This window comes from Lampetra planeri, chromosome 25, assembly GCF_965212315.1.
Source record: "Lampetra planeri chromosome 25, kcLamPlan1.2.h2, whole genome shotgun sequence".
Lineage (NCBI taxonomy): Eukaryota > Metazoa > Chordata > Hyperoartia > Petromyzontiformes > Petromyzontidae > Lampetra > Lampetra planeri.
The window spans coordinates 5360117-5381956 of NC_136131.1; the positions used below are offsets into that span (position 1 = coordinate 5360117).

Here is a 21840-nt window from a genome sequence, read left to right on the forward strand (position 1 = left end):
TACTCGTGACGAATTGGCCACGTTCTGTTTACGTGACAACCCTTACTCGTTGGCTGTGTCGGGTGGTGGTGGGTTTTAACGACACATTTATATATTTACACAATCTAACTCAAAAGAACCCTATATTATGGAAGACCTACGTATGTTGAACTTTTTTCGCACCGTATGTAGCCAACCGTGTTCATCGGGGATGTTCTGCAAAATGGCTTTACATGAGTCTGGAAATCACTCTTTAAATGTATTTCCGCAAAAGACGGTAGCGGTGTCTAATCGGTAGCAGCCTTTACCGAACAACGACTGTATTGAAGGCTTCCCTAAATCTCACGAGGCTGCGATGTAATTAATAATCCATCGACTGAGGGTTGTCCATATTGTGGGGGGGGTTGGGGGGGTTTGCGGGGCCCGGGGCAAACCATGCTGTGTGGGAGCCCCCGACGCCTTCAAACTAAAGTATTACATCACACATCGTGACGTCGAAGCGACCCCCCCCCCCAAAGCGCGGGGCCCGGGACAGTCGCCCCGACTCGCCGTACCCCTAGGGACGGCTCTGCACCTACAAACTCGCACGCAAGGGTCGGCAACCTGAATTAGAAAAAAGTGGACGGTTTTTCTTAACTTTTTTCAAACATCTTCTTGCTGTGGTTTTCACACCTGATGATGATTGTTTGTGTTGCAGTCGAAACGTCGTGATACTTTTATTGTTTTATATTTTTATTATTTTATTATTTCCCTTCTACGTGACTTTACCGAAAGAACCAATAATATGAATCCCTGCAGTCACGAAAGCTTTAAATCGAAATTCAAGTCCAACGTGTTTCATCATCGTACAAAGCACGCGGCAAGTTGCACCTGCGAGAGACAATTGAAGTAACATATTTTTAAAAACTGTTTAAAGAACACGCTTTTATGAAATGTACTAGTAATGGCAGAACTCCACGACGCCAGGAAGTGTCCCCGAAGCTTGCCATAACGTAAGGAACCGCGGTGATTTACAGCCAACGTCAGTTGAGCGTGGACAATTAAACCCAATCCGAAACATAACATATAAAACAGAAGGTTTACAAATATATTTTTTTAAATTTTGTATGATAGAATATAGTATTGTCATCAGTATGACATAAGTATACCAAGTTTGCAGTCGATACCACATTGGGAAGTGGGTTAAAATTGAGTTACAAGATTTGAGTATACAACAACGACAACAACGACAACAACAACAGACAGATTGAGTTCATAAAAAGCGTGCAGTAATAATAAAAAAAAAGGTTGCTCTGCAGTTTGCAGGGGTTGGGGATACGATACGGAGGACACTGAAGAAGACAACGCGTATTTCCCGAGTCCTTTATTAAGCCGTTTATATTTGCTTCACAGCGCGGGCATGAGCAACGCGTGAGCAGTGTTCACGCGAAGAGAGGGCATCGATTGTTGCTTTGTTTCGCTTGCACGCACACACACACGCACGGAGAGAGAGAGAGAGACAGGCAAATTGCACTCGACATGTTTAACGGCATTCCTTTAAACGACGCATCGGGCGCTGCAAATCAGACGAAGCGCGCGAGCCGAGCACTGAACGCGAGCGACGATTGCCTGGCCGCCTTTGTGCACGTTGCAAGGGGGGGGGCAGAGGTCGCAACCGGGTACCCGATACCCGTACCCTACCCGATACCCGGCCGGGTACGGGTACGGGTAGCCGTTTGCGACCCTGGTGCGGCCGGGTACGGGTACGGAATCAACATCCGTTTGCGACCTCTGGGGGGCCCTGTTTGATTGTGTCCATCCGCTGCTGGATGAAGGTTGGCTGATAATGCTTCACCACGCACGATTTGCCCGTGGGTTCTAGGGCGCGATTGTAATGGACCCCCCCCCCGCCCATTCACGGGAGTGGCGTTCAGTGGAGGCGAGTTTGTTGCTGTCGAGTAAAAGGGAACTCGGTCTTCGGGAAATGTCACGGCAACAACCGAAAAATCATGATGCAATGTCGCGGTGCACTGTTGGTAACGATACGTACGTGTGTGTGTGCTATGCCATGTAACAAATCAAATACAATGTACACGATTGGTCCATCACCCCTGTGTGTCTTACGGACCAAGCGTTTGTTAAAAACAAATGTCTGTTGAAAGTCTACTACATGGGGTAAAAGGGCTTTTAATGTCCTGTTGCTCGCAACACGTGGTTTGCTGAGTTGTACAGGGTGGTGCAGATGTCTCGTGACCACACATTGAATTCTCCAAAGCGTAATATATTTTTTTTTAAGTCAGGTTTATTCGGAACAGAAATGAATATGCAGAGAGGGAAACATGTTAGGGGTCAATTAATTGGGGCAGGTCACAAGATATCTGGACCACCCTCCCGTGCCTCGAGAGGAGGGTATCTGAAGCTAAGCATGGCCGACGACGTCACTTCTGTCAGCAACAGGACATACAAAAGGGCCTCTTACCCCACGTAGGCCTCTTACCCCACATGGAATCATTCTGCATGGATTCTAATTAATGACTGTATATTGCTTTAACGGGTCATGCCGCTAAATACAATCTCAGCACAAGTCGTGTGAAAGGAGTCTTCATCTTATTGGTGGATTGAGAATGGCTAGAATCTATTTTATTCTGCATTTTACACCTCCTTTGAATATTTAAAATAAATGCATTAATAATGCGGTACATGCGAGAGGCTGGAAAAATGTGTTTTTAATTAATGATAGGCATATGGATGCCTGAATATACTGCTCATCGAAATACCTAGAGATTGGACAGTTAAAGGTTTGCTCTTATTAACTTAATAGTCGATTTCAAGCTTTCGTGACTGCAGGGATTCATCTTCTTGGTTCTTTCGGTAAAGTCACGTAGAAGGGAAATAATAAAATAATAAAAATAAAACATAATAAAATACAATTCTCACGACGTTTCGGCCACAACGCAAGCAGCCGTCCTCGTGTGAAGACCAGGTCTGTCGGGGAGACAGCGACCTGTTCTTCACCTGAGGACGGCTGCTTGCGTTGTGGCCGAAACGTAGTGAGAATTATTTTATTATGTTTTATTTTTATAATTTTATTATTTCCCTTCTACGTGACTTTACCGAAAGAACCAAGAAGATAACTTAATAGTGCTGCTGCACGCAAAAATGATCAAACAGACATGCATATTATATTCATACAACAAACATTTAATGGAGCACGTCTGGCACGCTGCGATGCAACATTAGTCCTTAGTGAAATGGGCAGAGCACCAGTTCATAACATTGCAATATTTAGTTTCCAGTTAGGTGGCCTCATTATTCCTCTCGAATTTTCCACGAACAACAATCGCAGCTGCATATATTCGTATTTTCAAAGCATTTTATTCCGTTGGCATTTCATCTCACCAGGGCTCTGAACAAACTTATGGCATACACGGTGCAATTATCCGCATGGTGAGATGCAAATTCAATATAAAATAACGTCAATCAACATATCGGCTCGATATGTTAAATAAAATTGACTAAATATGGTAAATAATACGTATTTCAACAAAAACGTGTTTAGTTTTTTTCTTTTTTTTCTTCAGCGGGAGTGTGCAACACACAAGTACAGATTAGATGTCTTTAGTAGGTGCTCGTTTCGAGCACAAGTCAAGATAGTCTGAAGGGCTAACAGAGGAGCTTTGTGCGCGAGTCTTTGTGTGTATGAGTGCGTCTTTGTTGATGATAGGTGCTCGCGAACAGCACTTGTCCCCAACAACCTGTTCGTCTGCACGGAGGATTTTTGCCACCGTGGCTTGATGCTTACGATGCACGCGCAGATGACCTCACGTGGACACTGGTATCTCACCCGAGTCTGGCCCTCCACTCGGTCGACTCAGCCTTAACGTAGCATCTGATGCGACGCGGCCAATAAACGTCCTGGTGTAGAAATGCGACCGGACGCGCGTGTTCACTTTAGAAGCATTGCGTCTGTGTGTGTGCGAAAGAGAGACTGGAATATCTCCGATGAATGCATTGACAGTACTTGAACGTCAATCTCAGCTCTTTCAGCAAGTACCTCTTAGCTGTACTGCATCAGCCACGTGCAGCGCAGTACGACGCCGCATATCCAACTTGTTGAGGACTGAAATATATGTAAAAGTCAAATTTGTGAATATTATTTTTTAAACCATGACAGTTACATCGCGTGGGTGGTTCGTAGGACCTCGGGCGTTAATACCGTTGACGTTCTGCAATACAAGCAACAGTACATTTGATGTGGTCTAAGCCAAGTATATTGTTGTAAATCAAGTTGCTTGAAATCAAGGTGCTAACTACCTCGCCTGGTATTCAGGATGTCGTGGGTTCGATCCCGACCCTGATGCCTTTATATTTGGAGTTTTCGTGTTGTGTCTCCCCGTGGTCGCGTGGATTTTTCTCCGGGTCCGCCGGTTTTTTCTTCCACGTTTAGAATCAACATCACGCGTTTAGAGTGTTTGGCTGCGATGCATTTCCACGTGACGAGCCACTTCGTTGAGCTATCATTTGTGGCCAGGCCATCGCTTCTGAAGAAGAGCAATACAGCTGAGTGGAGCCTTACCTGGTAAAAAATAACAAATAGTTTGCTTTTGGTTTAGAAGTGAAACTCAGATTCTAAGGGCAATGTGTAACAACTGAGAATACAGGTACCTGTATATAGCGAAGGAGAGCTTTACATTCCACCATACGAACATCATATGTACAACGGACGCACTCAGCTCTGTAGCGAAGCGGGTCTTTATTAAACAAGCCATTGTACGTCTCATTGAATGCAGGGGAAGGAGTTTTGGTTGGCAATGCAATCGTTATGAAGTCGGTTGTGTTGTCATACGCGGTCTTTTGTACGAAAATATACGAGGGTGGTTCCATGTCAGCCTGCATTTTATTTATTTGTCTTTAGAGACAATGACCATTTTTTTACTGGTAGGAACCTCCTGGTCCGTCCGTCGTGAATCCAAAAATGGGAGGGTGGGGCTGGGTCGAGAGGGGAGGGTGGGGGGGCTGGGTGGGGAGGGGTTGGGTGAGGAGGGGAGGGTGGGGAGGGGCTGGGTGGGGAGGGGCTGGGTGGGGAGGGGCTTGGTGGGGAGGGGAGGGTGGGGAGGGGCTGGGTGGGAGGGGTGGGACTGGGTGGGGAGGGGCTGGTCACCCCGTGGTGCCCTTATAAAACTCAACGTTTAACCTACTCACGCCGGCTTGTGCCCGCCCTCACAGTCGGCCATATTTGCGGAATACACCACGCAGCCGTTGACCCTGGCCATTGACCGAGCAACCCAACGTTCCTACCAGCTCCCTCCGCAGGAATGTGTTTCTGGATTATTGCCCACTTGTTGTTTCCATTTCTGTTTATTTTCAGCAAAAGTTAAGGATGCGCCTTATAATCCGGTAGGTGTGTATGCGTGCGTACGTCAAAATATGAATGTGCCGTCACTTTATTGGCAATCGGGCACAAGTTTCTGGTGCGTCTTACTTTCCGGAGCTTCGTAGACTCGCGAGAATTTCTGTGGGAAGCAACGTCCTTTCTCAAAGACATCGCCGATCATTGACATTCTACCCAGCTCTATCCATGATATTGACCCACGAACTTTGCATTTAGATATCCCCAGCTGCATCCAATCGCTCAAATTGATAATCCCGATGGTACGGTGTTAAAACATAATCATGACAGAACTGGCTGCTCAATGTTTGAGGAGTGCGTCGTGCCAACTATTGCTACGTGCTTTCCTTGACGTCACATCACGGCTGCGCAAAGCAGTCTGGGTTTTTTTTTGTATAAATATGATGGCCAAGTGTAGTACGTGCTATGTGCTGCGTTTTCCAGTGAAGTTTTGCCCTGAAATGGAAATGTTAAACCGACTGCAGATGTACAGGGGTCGATTACCTGCACGCTTCGGTGACAGATGTCTCTCAGGCAGCAGTGTGTTTCAGTCGTGTCAAATTTTGAAGGTAGAAGAGGTCCCGAAAAAAAAAAGTGCTCAGGATGTGAAATTCAATTGTATGTAGAACTTCTTTTGCACCGTACGTAGCCAACTGTGCACGTCGGAGTTGCGGGGAAAAGGACAACAAACTGTGTTTCAGTTGTGTAAAGATGCCTAAGGTGGAAAGACGTCGTAAAAAGTGATCGGGATGTGAATGCAGATTGTCCTGAAACTGTTGTGTATAGCTTATCTGCTCGAAATAATGCAATTCGTTTTTCTGGCACGATGTGTATACATGCGCGTGTGTCAGAGGTGAGACCTGGCATGTAAGGAGAGTCTCATTCATTGCTTTTTTTACTTTCGAATGTCTTTTTTTTCATGAGTAAACAGCGCAGGTTAACCTTGCAGGACCCTGGTAATTTGACGTATTTATGTCCACGCTTGCTGTTGCAATATTTAACCCGATCATAGCGACAGTGTGTCGTCCTCGTGATCACGAAATGTCAGGAAATCAGAGCATTTTACAACCATGGCATCACGTATATATACATACATACAAGCACACAGCATTTAGTCGGCGTGTTATTTATAGAGGGCTGTAAAATGTTTATGAAATGTTACAATTAGTTTGAGTTTACATCAGAACCTAAAGGCGTGACCGGGAACAATTCATAAAGAAAAAAATATATTCCCCTACTCGTCACACGCGTATGAATGCATATCTGTGGGTAAAACATGAGTATCTCAAAATGTACAATTAAAAACGATTGAAACATTTCACGCGATGTTCGTGCTCCGAACGTGTCTTTAAAATGTACACGTGTAAATGGTAACTTTAAAACAAATTTCACATTGTTTTCCACTTTCCAGATATGGTTCAGGATATGTACAATATAAAAAAAAATGTTGCATAACGTCCGTGTCATTTGTCTTGTCGTCTGCAATGTTGTGTACCACGACGCCGGAAGAGGATTTGTGATCCACGAGAACCCAATGATAGATTCTAGCTCGTCGCCCTCCCCAACACCCTGGGACAGCCACAGCAAAGGGGCAATCGCCAATGACACGCGGTGCTGTCGGACGAGGATTCATTTTCTTAGGTTTTTTTCGGTAAAGTCACGTAGGTAAAAAATTTAAATTAATAAAAGTAAAATGAAAAAAATAAAAATAAAATCACAAGCTTCCGTCTTCAGGTGGAACCGTCACAGCACGATAGCTGTATCAAGTAAGAGAAATTCCAAGAACACAGCATTTGTATTCTAGATTTGAAGCTTTCGTGACTACAAGGATTCATATTCTTAGGTTTTTTTCGGTAAAGTCACGTAGGTAAAAAATTTAAATTAATAAAAGTACATCATCCGCACCTAGTTTACACAACAAAGGCCCATTCCTAACAGCGTGCTTCAGCCGCACCGAACCTCACAACAATAATATTCAGGGCCTACCTTGGCTCCTCCCACCCTCAACCAGTATATATAGAAATACTGTGTTCTTGGAATTTCTCTCACTTGATACAGCTATCGTGCTGTGACGGTTCCACCTGAAGACGGAAGCTTGTGTTGCCTCCGAAACGTCGTGATTTTTTTTTATTTTACTTTTATTAATTTTAATTTTTTACCTACGTGACTTTACCGAAAAAAACTAAGCATATGAATCCTTGCAGTCACGAAAGCTTCAAATCTAGAATACAAATGCTGTGTTCTTGGAATTTCTCTTACTTGATACAGCTATCGTGCTGTGACGGTTCCACCTGAAGACGGAAGCTTGTGATTTTATTTTTATTTTTTTCATTTTACTTTTATTAATTTTAATTTTTTACCTACGTGACTTTACCGAAAAAAACCTAAGAATATGAATCCTTGCAGTCACGAAAGCTTCAAATCTAGAACTGTTGGACGAGGTTTGGTCGTCACATTTTTTTTGGTTGTTTTAATCTTCACGAAAGTCAATTCCGTCCCGTATAAATTAGTATCCGCCTTGCAGCCTCTCTCGCTCGACGCATGCAACAATCCACGCACTATTTTGTTTTCACGACGACGAAGCAGTGGCCAGGCCTTGCGTGCTGTGGACGCTGTGCGGCGATTTGCTCGCGGGACTACTTTCCCTCGGATCTTCCGCTGCAATACAGAATATTGGATAAATATATAAGGCGTGACGTTCGCGCTGCATGCAAACTAATTGCTCATTAAACTCTCCCCCCCCCAACTCTCTACTACCCCCACCTCCCAACCTCACCACTCTAAAGTCCACGCCTCTCAAACCCGATGCCTCGATTCCATCCCTTCAATTGTTCCGTTCAAATGGACAATTATTATGGTTCGCAATCGAGCATTGCAAGCACATCGCATCACGACGTCGCTTAGGGGCCGTCCATAAATGACGTCACGCGATTTTGGACGATTTCTGACCCCCCCCCCCTCCTCGTCACACGGCGTCACAAAAAGTCAGACCCCCCCCCTCAAATATGACGTCACAAAGCTCTGCCCCCCCCCCCCAAAACCATATTTCCATTTTGAAAGTAAAACATGCTTCAAATCGCTTTAAACTATTGTCATTGTAGTGCGTATTTAATGTGGCGCTGCACTTTGATGTTGTAGGAGTGTTGTTATGACAATTTCTGTTGTTATAACAATTTTACGTATTTAAAGTTGCGCATTTTGATGTGACGTCACATTTATCACCCCCCACCCTCGTCACACATCGTCACAAAAACCTGACCCCCCCCCCCCCCCCCGCCTAGGTGCGTGACGTCATTTATGGACGCCCCTTATCCCAGACTCTCTGGGGGATTTAATGCGCAGATGTGACACTTTCAGTTGCACAATACACAAACAGCTGATTGGACAAGCATGAAGCGCAAACTGCTTTAAACTTAAGACAATGATTTGCTGTGCTTTACATATATATGAAATGGTCGGATATGTGAACATCGATATAAATAACACTTACACCGTACATGCACACAGAGACTACACTGGGCATGGAGAAGTTAATTTGTCCGGGGCGGATATGCGACTTGTAATATCAATAATTATCAGTTACGTATCGTTGTATCTATATGGCGTGTGTATACGCTAATGTGTGGTATGCATGTCATTGCTTTTATGGACCCGATGTTTGCTGTCAAATGCATTCAGAATGTATATTTGTAAGATGATACAGTCTTTGTATTTGCATGCAGTATTAAGCATACACGTCTCTGTATTGGCATAGTGCTCACAAATGCTGGTCTTCAACTGTTATTATTCAAGTCCATCTCTCCTCTGTTCATGTGCTGTGATGAAGGGGTCATTGCCCGAAACGTCACCGATTATATATTTTTTGTTTTACTATAAAGGCCACCCGTTGTTGTTGTTTTTGTTGACCGAGTGTGCCGAGATGTGTTTGTTCACTGTGCGTGTGCACGGCGGGCAACGCACCAGAATCGGTACAATATTTATTTTAGATTTGAAGGTTTCGTGACTGCAAGGATCCATACTCTTTGGTTCTTTCGGTAAAGTCACGTAGGTGAAAAAAAATGAAAATAACTCTATTAAATCACGACGTTTCGGAGGCAACGCAAGCTTCTGTCATCAGGTGGAACAGCCACAGCAACATCACTGTAGTGAATAGGTTATTATTTTAAATTTTCATCTACGTGACTTTACCGAAAGAACCAAAGAGTAATATTTATTTTGACTGGAGGAATCCGATTAGCTATAAATCTCTTTTTCGTAGATGCCCAGCATTTCACAGCATCATCAAATACTCTGCTCAACTTAAAACAATCGACAAAATAGGTTTAACCGAATTTTTTTTGTACATTTAACCAAACTAATTAAAGCCTCATTGTGAATTTCGTCGTTTGTGTACCAATCATGGTTTAATCCGACCAAAATACAGTCGCGTAAAAGTGAGATCCATTTACAGATACCCCATTTACAATAATAAGAGAAAAAAAGGCAACGGTTTCATGTCAATGGCTCGTTCGGCCTCCTCGCCATTCGCAATGCAACTCTGTAACGATGCGGGGCCAATCGCGCTCACAAACGTTCGATCAGCTGCTGAGTGGAGAATGAGGCGGCAGTGTGGGTGGGGCTGGGGGGGGAGGGTGCTGAACAACGTAGTGGGGTTTCGATTTAAAGCTTTCGTGACTGCAGGGATTCATCTTCTTGGTTCTTTCGGTAAAGTCACGTAGAAGGGAAATAATAAAATAATAAAAATAAAACATAATAAAATAATAAAAATAAAACATAATAAAATAATTCTCACGACGTTTCGGCTACAACGCAAGCAGCCGTCCTCAGGTGAAGAATGACGGCTGCTTGCGTTGTAGCCGAAACGTCGTGAGAATTATTTTGTTATGTTTTATTTTTATTATTTTATTATTTCCCTTCTACGTGACTTTACGGAAAGAACCAAGAAGAAAAAAAACGTAGTGGGGTATCTATACACGGATCACCCTATACTGGGGGTGTCCATGGGTAGGTGGCGGAGTCTATGTGCCAGTCCCCGCCTCTTACGAACGCGACGGGTCGGGCAGCGCGTTCCCCCAATGTCCTCGTGCAATGCCGTCTACGCAAATGTTTCGTTGAACGTGGCCTTTTTCATTGCGCGCAATTAAATTGTTCGGAATGAATGGATGGATGCTATTTTTCATCGGGGGTTTCAATGGGAATTCAACGATTGTTGATGCTGAAACGTGCATGTGCATTTCTGATTTCTGATGCTGTGTGTCATGTAGCCGGCTAAAATTGTACTGTACTGTGTATTGTGTGTGTATACCGTATTCTCTGGATTTAAGATGCACTTGTTTTCCATGTCCTCTATGTCATAGCTAAAAGTTGAGGTGGAGCGGAGGGTGTGTGTGTGTTGCGTCTTTTACATATAATTCCGGTAAGCGCTGTGCGTGCGAGACCAGATCTGGTCACGCATTTAGTTGTGGTGGACCGTCTTACTTCCCGGAGCGTCTTAAACATCCGGAGAAAACGACATCGTGTGCGTATCAATATCGCATGCGTTGTTACGGGCAGTTAATGTCCACCGTGATTAATTACGTGGAGCAATTAAGAACGAGTTTCAGATGCAAACCAAGCAATAATTCACGCTGTCAGTGCGAGTTGAAGTCAACATATTTAATCAACTCAAATACGGAGGGTTTTTTTTTTACTTTTGTACAAACGAAAGCAAAACGTCACAAATGCAATTTCAATAAACGATGCTCTATTTAACGCCAGGTCATCATCATCATCATCTGCGGTATAAATAACCTGAACCAATATGGTACGGGCATTGCTCCTCCATTATTTACGGTAGCCTAAGTTTCCAGTCCCAAATGCACACGAGTTTGCATACCAAGAAGCTGGGTGGGTAGGTGGGTAGGAGGCTAGGGCAAAGTGATTATGTAGGTGGGTAAGTAAATAAGTAGATGGGTCAGTGAATAGGGACTTCGTTGGGTAGGTGGGTGGGTAAGTGGGTGGGTAGTTTGGTGAATAGGTGACGAGGCACGGTGAGTTGTTAGGTAGGTGGGTGGGTAAGTGGGTGGCTGGGTGGGTAAGTGGGTGGCTGGGTGGGTAAGTGGGTGGGTGGGTAGTTAGGTGGGTAGCTGACTGTGTATGCGAGGTGAGTTGGTAGGTGGGTGGGTGGGTAAGTGGGTGGGTGGATAGTTTGGTGGGTAGGTGACTAGGCAAGGTGGGTGAGTAAGTGGGTGGGTAAGTGGGTGGATAGTTTGGTGGGTAGGTGACTGTGTAGGCAAGATGAGTTGGTAGGTAGGTGGGTGGGTAAGTGGGTGGGTGGGTAGTTAGATGGGTAGGTGACTAGGCACGGTGAGTTGGTAGGTGGGTGGGTAAGTGGGTGGGTGGATAGTTTGGTGGGTAGGTGACTGTGTAGGCAAGATGAGTTGGTAGGTAGGTGGGTGGGTAAGTGGGTGGGTGGGTAGTTAGATGGGTAGGTGACTAGGCACGGTGAGTTGGTAGGTGGGTGGGTAAGTGGGTGGGTGGGTGGATAGTTTGGTGGGTAGGTGACTGTGTAGGCAAGATGAGTTGGTAGGTAGGTGGGTGGGTAAGTGGGTGGGTAGTTAGATGGGTAGGTGACTAGGCACGGTGAGTTGGTAGGTAGGTGGGTAAGTGGGTGGGTAGTTTGGTGGGTTGGTGACTAGGCAAGGTGGGTGAGTAAGTGAGTGGGTAAGTGGGTGGGTGGGTAGTTTGGTGGGTAGGTGACTGTAGGCATGGTGAGTTAGTAGGTGGGTGGGTGGGTGAGTTAATAGGGACTTTGGTGGGTAGGTGGGTACGTATGGTAGGTGGTTGGGGAGTAAGTGGGTATATGGGTAGGTAGTCAAGGTGGGCAGATTTGCTCAAGGACAGGGAAATGTCAAAACAGCACAATGATTTTTTTGTTTCATTCCATGATTAAAATGTCTAAAACTTCCGTCCATTCACTCTTTAAGACAACAACAAAAAACCCCACAACAACACAACTGCGGCTAATGCTTAGCCCTTATAAAGTGAACAACACGTACAACATTTGGGCAATTTTTCTTTTTTTACACCAACAAAAAAATATGTATAAAGTTTTTTAAAAAACACCACACTACTGTATGTTTTTACATATATCTCAATTACAGAGTACATATGTTGACACATACACGCCACTATATATGTACACTGTATTGTATATATAGATATACATCAGTGATACAGCGTACATATATATTTCTAACACATTTTTTTTTACATAAGCGCACTTTCTTTTTTTTTACTAAAATTGACGTTATTAACAATATCATTACCACCATCATCATCATTACACAATTGCTATGATACACGTGGGGATGGCCATGGCTCGCTCCCTCACTCACTCGCTCGCGTGGCACCGGTGTCTATCCGTCTCTTTACGATGTCTATCTACCCTATACCATGTGTGTGTGTCTCTCTCTCTATTATTATGATGATTATTATTATACGCTAACCCTGGCGTATTTCAACAGCTGCCTACCGTCACGGGCCGGCGCGGTCTTGTAGCGTGCAGGAGATGGCAGCTCGGCGGCCACGTGATGAAGAGCAGACAGGGCAGGCCCACCGGCTACTCCTGCCGCCGCTGCCCCACCGCTGCCCTGGGCAGCCTGCCAGCCCGCCGCGGCCTCGGGCAAGAAGCCGGCGCCAGGGTGGCCCGCGTACTGCACGTAGGCGCCCGCGGGCACCTGAGTCTGCGGGTTCCCGTAGGCGCGGACACCCTGAGCCGCAGACACGAAGCTGCTCACGGCCGGCAGGGACGCGTGTGCCTGGGGTTGTTTAACGAGAGAGAGAGGAGGGGGGGTAAGGGAGGGAGGCAGAATGGGCGACAGAGAACACGGACGAGATTGAGATTTAGGCACGCGTCTCTGTGTGTGGGGAGCGGTGGCGCAGTGGTTAGCCAAACTGCGCTACGCACCGGGCGAACAGAAGTTCGAAACCTGCCCACGAGACAATGTGGCGGATATTTGAACCGGTCCTGGGGCTCTACTAGGTTGACTCGGCGTCAAATGAAGTACTTGGCACGGTGTGAAAACATCAGCACCGGGCGTGATGCTGGCCACCCACCGCCTCGTGGTGCCGTGCCGGCCTTCCTAGGTTCTGGCAAACAGCACTTGCCCCACCAGTCTCTTGAAGGCTGCACCGACCAGGGGAATCTGTCTTTGGGAGGGAGTTGACAGATAAGAAACTTTTGGGCGTACAGGCGAAAGCTGCGGGGATCATCCGGGAGCGAAGCACCTCGCGTACCACGCTACGAACCTGGCGAGACCAGGCTTCGGTTAACGGCCATTTGGAAACATCAGCGATGGTGATAACTGAACCTGTCTTGGTCCTCCCCTAGGTATGCTCGGCATTGAAACGTCAACATTAGGCGCGCGGGTGTGTCTGCTCTCCAAACCACGCCGTCGTGCCGGATTTTCTTTTTAAATCCTTTATATTAAGTTCACTTGCTTGCTTGCTTGCGCGCTTACGACCGTGCAAATCTTTCGGTCGTTTTTTTACCCACTTCCCGTGATCCAATCGAGCTGACATTTTGCACACAGACTCGTTGTGCGTGACAATTAATTTTCGTGAAATTTTTTTCAAAAATTTTACACTTTTAGGATTTTTTTTTATATGTAATTACCAATTGCTTAATGGTGGCAGGCAATCATCTGACTCATAGGTGGCAGCCATCTCAAGCCAGAGGACGAGAGGACTCTAGCCGCCACGCATATAAAGGATTTATAGTGAAAAACTTTGTTTTTACGGGTTAATTGTTTACACACTTATATTTAACTCACTGTCTGTTGTTGTTGTCGTATCCTCAAATCTTGTAGCTCAATTTTAACCCATTTCCCAATGTGGTATCGACTGCAAACTTGGTATACTTATGTCATACTGATGACAATACTATATTCTATCATTACAAATTTTAAATAAATGTTTAAACCATCTTTTTTATATGTTATGTTTCGCCTTGGGTCTAATTGTCCACGCTCAACTGACGTTGCCTGTAAATCACTACGGCCCCTTACGTTGTGGCAAGCCCCGGGGCCACTTCATGGAGTCGTGGAGTTCTGCCATTACTCGTACGGTACATTTCATTAAAGCGTGTTTTTTTTAAAAGATTTTTTTTATTTTCATTGGTGCTCGCTAGCAGCACTTGTCCCAACAACGGCATGTGTCTGCTACACGTGGGCCCTTTTGTCTTTGTTGTGGAGAGGGTCTCAGGCGGAGTGGTCATTATCAGTCTCCATTGAGCCATGTCATCGTCTTTTTGAATAGCAGGTGATCCAAGGTTTAATCCATTGTCACAATATTGTAATTAGAAAAAAGTCATGAAGATTTCACTTGAGCATCATCATCCGTTTAGCAAATCGGACAACATCTTTTCATTGGCGAATATAACGTCGTTCGATTGCGTCATCACCATCATCATGGAACGATGATAGGTCACGGACATGTGATTAATCTGCCAGCATGGTGACCCAATGAATCAGCCACCAAACGCTGAGTCATCGTCATCCAGTGATTGCCGGATATGACTGCAGGTTTGGTCGTACATGTTGTGTGTATCGTTTATTGTTAAATGTGAATCAAAGTTCCTATGATTACTGTTGTTACATTGTATTTGATAGCTTTATTTTGGTGATTTCGAAAACATGGTTAAGCCAGATTTGAAGCTTTCGTGACTGCAAGGAATCATATTCTTAGGTTTTTTTCGGTAAAGTCACGTAGGTAAAACATCAAAATTAATGAAAATAAAATAAAATAAAAACAAAAATCACGACGTTTCGGAGGCAACACAAGTCTCCGTCATCAGGTGGGACCGTCACAGCCGAATTAGCTGTGACGGTCCCACGTGATGACGGAGACTTGTGTTGCCTCCGAAACGTCGTGATTTTTGTTTTTATTTTATTTTATTTTCATTAATTTTGATGTTTTACCTACGTGACTTTACCGAAAAAACCTAAGAATATGGTTAAGCCATTTCGATTTAAAGCTTTCGTGACTGCAGGGATTCATCTTCTTGGTTCTTTCGGTAAGGTCACGTAGAAGGGAAATAATACAATAATACAAATAAAACAATTAAATAATTCTCACGACGTTTCGGCCACAACGCAAGCAGCCGTCCTCAAGTGAAGAACAGGTCTGTCGGGAAGACAGAGTCTGACGCCTGTTCTTCACCTGAGGACGGCTGCTTGCGTGGTGGCCGAAACGTCGTGAGAATTATTTTATTATGTTTTATTTTTATTATTTTATTATTTCCCTTCTACGTGACTTTACCGAAAGAACCAAGAAGATGGTTAAGCCATGTTTCTTGCGGAAGTGCGAGTTGGCCTGATAGCTTGAATCGAAGTTGTCTTATGGTTGTTGTTGTTGTTGTTTGATTTGCATCACGCTGGGATTTTTGCACACAGCGTTGTAATACGATGTTTTTTTCCTGGAAGATTTGCTGGTTTATCCAGGATGTTTCTGTTGCGCGTCGTCGCTTTAAGATGTTCTCTGTTCATATTCTGTTTGTTGCGGTTGCACCCGACTCAAGAGCCGCATGACTCACAGGGCTATACCGAATAAATGCAACTTGAAAACTTGACAAGACGGTCAGTGCGTCGTCACCTAAAAGCTCCCATGCAGTGTGTGTACAGATTCACGTGTTTACATCTCCTGCCGCGTGCCACGCATCGCCGTTGTTGATTGATGCGAGAATCTTCAGTCGTGTACAAGACACAAAAACACGCGATAAAAAAGAAGCCCCGCCGTTCTTTTTGCAAGCGCCGCGTTCGGGACTCCGTGAACTTTACGAGAACAAGGACAGCATAGGGCCTCGATTTAACGAGGTCCAGAAACAACCCCCCCCCCCACACCCCCTTCTAACCGAAACTCACAATCGCCCCGCGCGCAACTCCTACAGACAAACATGCGAAGTACTTATGCTTTGTTCTTTCGGTAAAGTCACGTAGGAGGGAAATAATAATACATAATAATGTTTTATTGTTATTATTTTATTATTTCCCTTCTACGTGACTTTACCGAAAGAACCAATAATATGAATCCCTGCATTCACGAAAGCTTTAAAATCGAAAAAAAATGTTTTTCTATTGCTACCGCACTCGTCACCAGCAGGGCATGTTCGATCCACTGCTGGATGACGGCCTCCCCAAACCGCCACCACCACCACCTTCACAGTACCAGGGTCCCCTCGGACGCCACGTCACTCATTGGCTGACACTTCCGCTACGATCATCGAGGCGACGCGTCCTGCCAAAAGCCCACTCGTGATGGACGCGCTGTATCGCCTTTTCAGAGGATCAACTTGCGAGGAGAGCTCCGTTAAAGCCTGGGTAGTGATTGTACGCAGGGCCGCAGTGCATCGGCGACTGCACCGGCTACAGCGTGGGCAAAAGACTGCAGTGCAGTACAACCAATGTTTGTACTGTACTTCTATGATCCCGCGGATATACCCCCCCAGCCCCTCCCCCCGTCTTCATCAACCCCCCCAGCCCCTCCCCGTCTTCATCAACCCCCCCCACCCCTCCCCTCCCCCGTCTTCATCAACCCCCCCAGCCCCTCCCCCCGTCTTCATCACTCCCCCCCCCAGCCCCTCCCCCCGTCTCCATCAACCCCCCCAGCCCCTTCCCCTGTCTTCATCAACCCCCCAGCCCCTCCCCCCATCTTCATCAACCCCCCCCGCCCCTCCCCCCATCTTCATCAACCCCCCCCCAGCCCCTCCCCCCGTCTTCATCGCCCCGTACCGACCAAGCGGCCCACGTGTTTGTGTCTCTCTGGCCGCTCGCTGGAGCTCCCAGGCTCGCGTGCCGCCCTCCCTCTGTGCTTCCTGCGCGCCGCGCTTCGCTGCCCGGTGCGTGTCGGCGGTGGACATGGACACAGCGACAACCGCGCGTGATGACGTGAGCCCACGAAACTCGATTTGCGTAAAAGTGGACCCCCCCCCCCCCCCGTTTGTCCCCCTACGCGTAACGCTGCGGTCACACGTGGAGGCTAAGTGCGCTAAAGGGAACCGGGGCTTGAGCGTCATCTCCCATTGGAAATTACAGCGGCAGGGAGCGAGGGAGAGAGGGAGGGAGGGAGCGAGAGAGGGACCCTAATTCAAAGCCTTCGCTCCAGCCGCCCAAACGGCGTGGTGCCGTAACGCAGCAGAGGAGAGAGAAGAACGCGCGCGCGCTTGTTAACGGCCAGAGCGAAAGCGCGTGCGTGCGCGTGCGTGCGCGCTCTGGATCTCATTAAGCCATTGCGTCACTCCGTTGACTCGCCGGGGCCTCCCTAATACACGGAACAAAGCCCCGCGCGCGCGCGACCGCAAGCGCCCCCAACAAAGCCCCGACTGTGAATGATCGGAATCGGAATCTTTATTTAGACCATGAGTGAATCCGATGAGCTATGAAGCTCTTCCCTGCGCAGATGTCCAACGAGAGAGGGAGCGCGACCAACGCGCGATAGATTTCGTCCGGCTGGTCACGTTCAGTCGCTGAGATGGAGCGACGGAATCAGCTGGTGTGCAAGGCGCTAGATGGATGATTAATCATAGATCGTGAAGGCTCGTTCGTGAGAAATGTCGACAGCTTGGTGGGGGGTGGGGGGGGCATTCATCCAGCAGTGGCTGATGAGTCGGTACTTGGGCCTGTCGGCGGGGGATACTGGAGTGAGGGCATCGTGGATGCTGACGTCTGTCCCACGAGGGTTCTGTACTTCTGCAGTCCACCCCGCGTCCAATGTTCCATCTCCACCCCGTGCGGTGTGCGCCCTTCGTGCACCACTCACCTACGTGACTTCACCGAAAAAACCCAAAAAGTATGGATCCTTGCAGTCATGAAAACTTCAAATCTAGAATCACGCATTACAATGGCTGCGTTTATAAGTGTAAGGCGTCGAAATTCCCAATCCTGTGAAGACCTCTACAATAGTCACCCTCGTGTAAAGTGCATGGCCATACGTGTGCAACGATATATACCTAACTTCAATGTAATTATCACCAGCACTGCAATGTATAGTACCGCTTTGTGGGATATTTAAGCATTGATTGTCTTTATGGAAAAGCTCATCCCCCACCAAAGGAATTTCCACCACTCCCGACTCAGGGATGTAAACACGAGGTGAGCGCCACATGAATTGCTCATTCGAACAAGACGCCACGTGGACTTTAAACAAATCCTGAATGTGGTAAGAATAACAAAGGTTAGCTTTGTCTGCTCCTTGTCCTTGTATTATCCTCACCATGTTGGACTAATCGAGTGCACGTGGCACACTAAACTAAACTATATATTGTTATCTTACCAGGTAAGGCTCACTGACCTATATAGCTCTTTTTCAAAAACGATACCTCAACGAAGTGGCTCATGTGGAACTTTAAAGCAGCTAAATACTCTAAACGCACGTTGATACTAAATGTGGAGGGAAACCCCGAAGGGGCGGAAGGAAATAAACACGCGATCGCAGGGAGAGAGAAACACACGCAAACTCCAAATATACAGCAGCAGGCGCCAGGGTCGGGATCGAACCCACGACCTCCTGTATACGAGGCGAGGTAGCTCACATCTCCTAGCCACCGTGATGATGATGAGATACACACGCAAACTCCAAATATACAGCAGCAGGCGCCAGGGTCGGGATCGAACCCACGACCTGCTGTATACGAGGCGAGGTAGCTAACATATCCTAGCCACCGTGATGATGATGAGAGAGAGATACACACGCAGACTCAAAGTATACAGCAGCAGGCGCCAGGGTCGGGATCAAACCCACGCCCTCCTGTATACGAGGCGAGGTAGCTAACATCTTCTAGCCAACGTGATGATGATAGAGACACACAAACTCCAAATATACAGCAGCAGGCGCCAGGGTCGGGATCGAACCCACGACAGCCTGTATACCAGGCGAGGTAGCTAACATCTCCTAGCCACCGTGATGATGAGAGAGAGAGACACGCAAACTCCAAATATACAGCAGCAGGCACCAGGGTCGGGATCGAACCCACGACCTGCTGTATACGAGGCGAGGTAGCTAACATCTCCTAGCCACCGTGATGATGAGAGAGAGACACGCAAACTCCAAATAAACAGCAGCAGGCGCCAGGGTCGGGATCGAACCCACTACCTCCTGTATACGATGCGAGGTAGCTAACATCTCCAAGCCACCGTGACACCCCGTGGGTTTACAATCCTCCTTCCACGCGTGGCTAACGCCTCCTGTTCACGCTGCATGACGCGCCGTGCCCTGTTAATTTGTTCCCTGTAGAGTTCGCAGTGGCTCTCGCTCTAATCGCATTTTGGGCACGTGTATTGTGATCGTGTAGCGACGACGTCATGGTGAGTGCCTCAAGCATTGCACGTGGCCCAGAGGTGCGGCCCTATTGTACGATTTCGGTCCGAAATAGAAGATTTACCGAATTGATATCGAGAGAAGGAGACGTTTTAGGAAAGGCAGCTTACTATATTTATCCATTCCCCCTTTCTGGCATTTTTATTGAGGTTAGGTTTTTACCAAAGCAATTATTTCGTGTACTATACAAACGTAGATATACATGGCCACACGCTAATACATTAAATACGAGATATACAATACCATGGTTGTTTAAAAAATATGGCGATTAATTGTTAGTTTGTGAATGAAAATTCTCTCCGAGGTTGATCTTTCTTCCAGAAAACTTAATTTATGCGCACCGAATTGTACCGACTGCACTACAAGGCTTGGTGGGCAGTGACCGTTTAATGGGTTACACGGTTCTTGCCATCGTAACGTTGAATTTCCGCAACGAGCTCAAGACCACTGCTGGCGATGACCACCGCAACAAAAAAAACGCGAGTTTGGAGCATACTCTTAGTTCTTTCGGTAAAGTCACGTAGGTAAAAAATGAAATTAAAATTAATAAAGTTTGGAGCATGCTAACCCCGTGGCATTTGTTCAGAGATATCGTTCAGCCGCGGGCTCTCTGTGAAATGGATGTCGCGTCGGTTTCTCCGCCCCCGTGGTGTCGTGACAATCCATCGGATCATGAACGTGCCGAGTGGACAGGGGGGGGGGTGCTGCTCTCAACAATACCCCCGCAAACACCGCGGCCCACTCCCCCTCCACAACGCCGGGCTTGCATCGCGCGCAGCTAATCGCAAGCACGTGTTCGCGTCCGTTCTAGAGGCAAGCGTTGATTACGAGGTGCCAAGGAACAAAGGAGGGGGTGGGGGGAGGGGGGAATGGGGGGGGATTGCGTCTCTCACCCCCTCCCCCCGCCGCCACGTTCCACTTGAAGCCATCTCGACGGCACGGTTGTTAAACACGTTGAGTTGCTTAACAAATAAAAAATAAAAAAAATGTGATATTCGTCAACAACACTGCCCTAAATTTCGATTTAAAGCTTTCGTGACTGCAGGGATTCATCTTCTTGGTTATTTCGGTAAAGTCACGTAGAAGGGAAGTAATAAAATAATAAAAATAAAACATAAAATATTTCTCACGACGTTTCGGCCACAACGCAAGCAGCCGTCCTCAGGTGAAGAACAGGTCTGTCGCGGAGACAGCGTCTGAATGAAACACCACCACGCTTGGAGCGTATATTTAAGCTGGGTTGGAAGGGGGGGAACGTAAAACGAAATATACATGATAGGCGACGTTTCGGGAAATGCCCCTTCTGCATAGCAGCATTTTTCGTGCGTGCTCAGTCGTAGGTTCGCGCTCATCAATACTCGCGTGCAGAGATGTGCCGTGGGGTGGACAATAGCGGGCGGGCGACGCTTTTTGTCGCGGCTGACGTGAAAGGAGGAGAGAGAGGTGGAGATGGACCGACTGCGTCTGCTGGCTCCGAGATTTCTCCGCAGAGGGAGAAAGTGGGTGGCCAACCCATCTCCCACACTTGGTCACGGGTGGCGGACACCGCGTGGGAGGGGAAGGGGGTGGTGGTGTGTGTGGGGTGATCGCTCCACGTACAGCGGGGCAACGCGGCCCATCCATCAGGGGACACGTTGCAAGCCGAACGGCCTCCCTGGTGACAACCACGAGGGCGCATTTTTGTGTTCACATTAAGAGTCGGCAAGCCTCACTCACGCGACCTGCGGCAGGAGTCGTAAGTACACCACCGATCGTGGTGCAGCGTGGATTTTTGCGAATGCTTTGTATGGAAGGAGCAAACACCCCCCCCCCCCCCACACACACACACAGAGACAGCGCACTGTGCACGTAAGGGATGCACTTTGTAACTCACTTTCGCCCCCCCAACCCCCACTTATTTGCGAGTTAAACGTCTCTCTCCATATCTCAATAAACTCCGCGGGCTCGCGTCGCGCTCGTCAATGTTTACAGGGAGCCAGGCCAGACCAGGGCAGCCTGCGGGTCTCGTCGTCCTGCGCGGGCTCCCTGCCGGGCACGGCAACTGAGCGCCAGAAGCTGCGAGGCGGGAGGAGGAGGCGCGGAGTGCCGACAGTGGACGTGGCAACGCTCTGTATGCAGTGCCGGATTAAGCGAGTGCGGGG

General features: G+C 47.2%; 1 protein-coding gene across 3 annotated transcripts in view; it reads right to left on the reverse strand.

Annotated features, from left to right (window-relative positions):
* Positions 1-3317: 3317 nt before the first annotated feature.
* Positions 3318-21840, reverse strand: part of LOC144727264 (paired box protein Pax-9-like) — a 50624-nt gene continuing 32101 nt past the window's right edge. For 2 of the 3 annotated variants that reach the window (XM_078605969.1, XM_078605966.1), the window contains exons 5-6: positions 12861-13146; positions 3318-4078 (exon numbers count right to left, since the gene is read on the reverse strand). In XM_078605969.1, coding sequence (XP_078462095.1) covers positions 4002-4078; positions 12861-13146 — 363 coding nt within the window. In that variant the 3' untranslated portion in view covers positions 3318-4001. Of the gene's footprint in view, positions 4079-10987; positions 13147-21840 lie in introns of those variants that run through there. The other variant, XM_078605967.1, reaches the window with a different exon arrangement.